Here is a 6,000-nt window from a genome sequence, read left to right on the forward strand (position 1 = left end):
CAACTAAAACAGATTTGGGCTGATTCTATGATTTGTTGTCACCCGATAATAATCCTACCATCACTACGATACATATTCGTTCAAATAAATCAGTACAACGCCGCAAAAGAGATTGTAACAAATCTTGTTTTACCGTGGTCGGTTGAAATCAAGATCACCGCGAGCAAATTAAAGAGACGCGACATTTTCCCAACAGAAATTGGGTATTCTGATTCATAAGTGTGCTCCTTGAAGGGCGTAGGCTACTTGTAAAACTAGTAGGCTACTTGTGTTGTGAGTGAAACTGACAGGCTGAATGGAATGAAGAGCGATGACGCAGTGAACGTTCTAATTTGCAAATGCAAAACGGCTTTTCAGTCATCCTAGTTTGTAAAATATCGTAGGCTATAGCCTAAATGCACTTTTATGGCATTAGTATAGCCAATTACTTGTTATTATGTAAAAATAATTTAAAGACCATGTCAAGTTTAAATGATAGTTTATTATTTTAGTTGATATTTAAAAAAATGTAAACACAAGGCTATATATCATGTAACATGAGTAATGTGAGAGACTTACTAAATAAAATACATATGAGTCCATATAAAAAAGACTTTTGTCCCATACGCACCTGCTTGTAGAACTTGAAACTACACAATAAGCATTATAGCTAACTGCTATATGCTTCTGTATTAATGTCATGGCTATAGAAATATCTATGGAAGCTTGTTTCCGCCACAAAAAAATAAAAAAATAATTGTGACCATTTATCTCACAATTCAGATTATTTTTCCTCGCAATTGCTAGCTTAAACATATCAGTTGTGAGTTATAAAGTCAGAATTGTGTGAAATAAAATGCAAGAAAATATTAGACTTGTGAGGTGACTTACTTTTATTATTTTTATTCCATGATGGAAACAATCTTCCATAAATACCACTCTGAGTCCACACACTGACAAACAAAATTAAATTAAAAATACATAAAAATGTAAATGAGAGAGAGGTTGTTGATGGTCAGATGGTTCTGTTTACCAAAGATAAAAGCATGTATCCCATGATAGTGCTCCAATGAGAAGCATTACAACTACTTTTCTATTTATATATTTCCTTTCTAACTCGTTTCTATCTTCACTTGGAGAGGAATAAAGATGACTGAGTACTGAGTACTTTTACAAAACCACCTGACTCAGGGAATATGACAAGGCCACACGCAACTTAAATTATCCAAAAAGTAGATTTTATTAAGGTAATGCATAAATTAATCAAGCAAACAACATCAAAACAGAAAAAAATTACATTAAAACAAATGAATACTCTAAAACTCCTGGTGTTGTAAAGGCCTCAATCGACAACCACACTGGGGAAGAAGGAACTTTTTATCAGTCTATTCATCACCCACATCAACCACAGCTTGACTCTACCCTGCAAACACACAAAGAGAGAACACACAAAAACAAGACAAATGCCCCTAGGCAACAGGAAAACACAAATGAAGAAACAGAAGCTAGTCAGGACTGTAACAATACATACTGGTTTTCACTGACCACTTTACCAGGTGTGCTCAAGCATATGCAACCAAGAACAATAACAATATTCAATTATTTCATTCCATGCTTTGGATACTTTTGCACTGAACTCAGACAAAACAGACGAGTATCTGATGAGATATGCTGATAAATGTGCTGCAAGAATGAAAGAAGCGTAAGGAATTTTAAGTGAAGACAACAAATAGTCTAGCAATAAAAATATAATCATCAGTGAATATAAAATAAAGGTTTTATTTTTCAATAAGAAACTTAAGCAAAACAACTAACAAATTTTTAAATCTCTAATTTACTGGAAAAGGAGTAAAGAAAATACAATAAAACTCAACTTTCCTCTCTCCTTGCCCCTGTGACCGGTCTCTGTTGGAACTCTGCGTTGTGTGTGTTGATATAGAAGGAGACCGGACAACAGAAATTTCACGGGCCGGATTTTATTCTGTATGAATAAAAATAAAAGATCACTGCAAGCTTGAGTCTGTGGCCTTCTTTCACAGTTTAAGCCTCTCCTCAGTCGCATTTACCGCGAACTCCACGACATTTTACTCATTTCACATATTTGAGTTTCTCAAATAAACAACTCAATACTGTTTTACATTTCATAAAAAAATAAAGCATTTTACATAAATTAAAAACAATATAAACAGAAACATGAAAGTGAACATACCTGTATGAATAAAAATAAAAGATCACTGCAAGCTTGAGTCTGTGGCCTTCTTTCACAGTTTAAGCCTGTCAGTGAAAGGCATTATTTTAGCCAACAGAGCTTGCACACTCATGCTTAATTCTCTCCAACAATACATGCTATAACTCATAACATCATTCACACAAACTTCATATATGTTTGAATAAGATTAAAGTGTGTTTTAGAACAAATTACATGTTATATTACGATAAACAAAACTCATATAAAACTTTTCAGACAGAGCGTCAGCACAACCCACCTCTCCTCAGTCGCATTTACCGCGAACTGAAGGAGAGCAACCGGAACCGGAACATGAAAGAACATTAATCTTAAAGGAGCCACGCACCCTATTTAACAAAACTGAAAAATGACCATGTAACCCTAGAAATATGACATCTCAATTAATAGAAATCAATATTAGAAGAATAAATGAAATTCCAGAATGCAAAATGAAAGATATAACAAATGATAATAACAAAGGGAGATTTTGAGTGAAATTAATTAATAAATATAACACCCGTTACACCCCTATATCCCTTGTTCAAGAACTTTTTTTTTTCTCTCTGTTGTTATACTGGTCGAAACTCTCTTCAAAACTCTCTTCAAATCTTGATAGCAATCACAAAGTTAAGTGGTCTAAATGTTTTTACAGTTTCAAAGTCACGCAGAGCCCAAGCACAACCAAATCAATGTTTTTCTGCAAAATGCATGGAGTTTTGTTTTTTAACAAAGGGCCAAAGCAGCCATATCACCCTGTGCCCACTGAAGCTAAGCAGGGTTGAGCCTGGCCAGTATCTGTATGGGAGACCTCCTGGGAAAACTATGTTGCTTATGGTAGAGGTGTTAGTGAGGCCAGCAGGGGGTATGGCTCTTTGTGGGTCCTAAAACCCCAATGTAGTGATGGGGACACTATACTGTAACAAGCACCGTCGTTCGGATGAGACGTTAAACCAAGGTCCTGACCCTCTGTGGTCATTAAAAATCAAGTCAAGTCATCTTGATTTATATAGCGCTTTTAACAATGTAGATTGTTTCAAAGCAGCTTTACAGAGATAAGCGTATCATTTATGGTAACAGAGATTGTTTTGGCTTTATAGCGGTTCTTTAAAAAGTTATTTTTCAGCTAAAGTTAGTTTTGATTGATTCGCTTCCGTCGCAACGTTCATTTGCTATTAAATTAGGGGCCGCTAAGACGACACCATTCTCTCTACACAGACTATAAACGTGAACCTGTGAGAAACGCTGATGGCGTTCACATGCGCATTAAGAATTGGTTCTATAGTTATGTGCGTTTGAATATATGTGCAAGGATTGGAATTCCCTACAAACCACGCCTAAACAAAGGCCCTGTCCCAAATGGAACCCTAAGCACTCGCGGTCTTCCTCTGAGTCCGCACCTTCGTGACGTAATGCCGCTTTGTCTGTCGGGAAGAAGTCTGCTGCGGAGTCCGCATCAGCGCAGGCTCGGCAAAAGTGCGCATCAAGGGCGCAAATCGACCACATGGGGGCGCTCGCGAGCACCCTTCTGAGATCTAAAAATGACAAATGGGACACACTGTGGTCTCACGGACTTAACGGACACACGCACGCAGCAGCCATTGTAAGTCCACAAGACCGAAATTGCACATGAAGTGTGCCATTTGGGACAGGGCCAAAGTACTGGTCCTTCCTTATAGATTTTGATCCAGAATTTATTTTATTTTGTCACTTCGGGGTAGGTACGCAAATTGAGTTTTCCCGACGACGTTTTATCTGTAAAGTGGTAAAGGGATCCTCCATAGGGAGAGACTAGTTGACACTTCAGCACTGCGTTGTCATCGGGTCCAGGCGAAGGTCCTTCGTCAGATCTGGATACGGCCTGGATCCGGCAGGCTGCGGGAAAACCTCGGGGATAAACAGAGACACTAAAATTAGCGTAGATGCCATTCTTCTTATGATGTAACGAGTACATCAGGATTTATGGGAAGTGTTCCCGGTTCTGGCTGATCTAATCTATGCAGCCTAACATTGAATTATAGAAGTCTATAATGTATTATGTGAATGCTAGGTCAAAGAGATGTGTCTTTAATCTAACTTTGAACTGACAGAGTGTGTCTGCTTCCCGGACAATGTTGGGAAGACTGTTCCAAAGTTTTGGTGCTAAATAGGAAAAGCATCTACTGCCAGCAGTCGATTTTGATATTCTAGGTATTATTAACTGGACGGAATTTTGAAATTGCAATAGACGTGAAGGACTATAATGCGTTAAGAGCTCGCTCAAGTACTGCGGAGCTAAACCATTTAGTGCTTTGTAAGTAATCAGCAATATTTAAAAATGTATGCGATGTTTAATAGGAAGCCAATGCAGTGTTGACAGAACGGGGCTAATATGGTCATACTTCCTGGTTCTGGTAAGAACTCTAGCTGCTGCTGCGTTTTTGAACTAGCTGTAGTTTATCTATTAAGCGTGCAGGACAACCACCCAGTAGAGCATTACAATAATCTAGCCTTGAGGTCATGAACGCATGAACTAATTGTTCCGCATTTGTCATTGAGAGCATATGGCGTAATTTACATATATTTTTAAGATGGAAAAATGCGGTTTTACAGATACTAGACACGTGACTTTCAAATGAAAGATTGGTATCAAAGAGCACACCCAGGTTCCTAACCGACGACGAAGACTTAACAGAGCAGCCATCAAGTGTTAGACAGTATTCTAGATTATTACGTGAGGAAGTTTTTTGTCCAATAATTAGAATCTCTGTTTTTTCAGAATTTAGAAGTAGGAAATTACTAGTCATTCCAATTTTTTATATCAGCTATGCATTCCGTTAATTTTGTGAATTGGTAAGTTTCGTTACGAACAGCAACGGTCCTAGTACTGAGCTTTGTGGTACGCCATACTGAACTTGTGATCGATGAGACATCTCTTCATTTACTGCTACAAACTGATAACGGTCAGATAAGTATGATTTAAACCATGCTAGTGCAATTCCACTAATGCCAACATCGTTTTCTAATCTATTTAAAAGAATGTTGTTGGTCAATGGTGTCAAATGCAGCACTTAGATCGAGTAACACTAATAGAGAGATACAACCACGATCGGATGATAAGAGCAAATAATTTGTGACTCTAACGAGAGCTGTCTCGGTACTATGGTACGGTCTAAATCCTGACTGGAAATCCTCGCAGATATCATTTCTTTCAATAAAGGAACACAGTTGTGAGGAGGATACTGCTTTTTCTAATATCTTTGACAGATAAGGTAGATTCGAGATCGGCCTGTAATTGACTAATTCTGTAGGATCAAGTTGCGTTTTTTTCACAAGCGGTTTAATCATAGCCAGCTTAAAGTTTTTTGGTACGTATCCTAGAGACAAAGACGAATTAATGATAGTAAGAAGAGGATCTATGACCTCTGGGATCATCTCTTTCAGTAGCTTAGTCCGTATAGGGTCTAACATACATGTTGTCGATTTAGATTAATTAACGAGTTTGCAAAATTCTTCCTCTCCTATAGCAACGAATTAATCAAATTTTTCCTCAGGGAGACTACAATGCACTGCCTGAAGCGATACTGTAGTAGATGGTTGCATAGTTATAATTTTCTCCCTGATATTATCAATCTTAGAAGTGAAGGAGTTCATAAAGTCATTACTGCTGTGTTACTTGGAATCTTCCGTGCTTGAAGCTTTATTTTTCGTTAGTTTAGCCACCGTTTCAAATAGATACCTAGGATTATGTTTATTTTCTTCTAATAGGTTTGAAAAATAAGCAGATCTAGCAGCTTTTAAAGCCTCTCTGTAAGTAA

General features: G+C 37.6%; 2 protein-coding genes across 1 annotated transcript in view; one reads left to right on the forward strand and one right to left on the reverse strand.

The window, feature by feature from the left end:
* LOC309476128 (uncharacterized protein) overlaps positions 1–2,725 on the reverse strand; it is a 138,450-nt gene extending 135,725 nt beyond the window's left edge. Inside the window, exon 1 of the mRNA XM_082139339.1 lies at positions 134–2,725. Within this exon, the coding sequence (XP_081995465.1) occupies positions 134–185 (52 nt within the window). The 5' untranslated portion in view covers positions 186–2,725. The remainder of the gene's footprint in view (positions 1–133) is intronic.
* Positions 1–6,000, forward strand: part of LOC309476136 (SLAM family member 9-like) — a 77,819-nt gene that overhangs the window by 16,670 nt on the left and 55,149 nt on the right.

Source organism: Leuciscus leuciscus, assembly GCF_965113295.1.
Source record: "Leuciscus leuciscus genome assembly, chromosome: 15".
In the NCBI taxonomy this organism is placed as follows: Eukaryota; Metazoa; Chordata; class Actinopteri; order Cypriniformes; family Leuciscidae; genus Leuciscus; species Leuciscus leuciscus.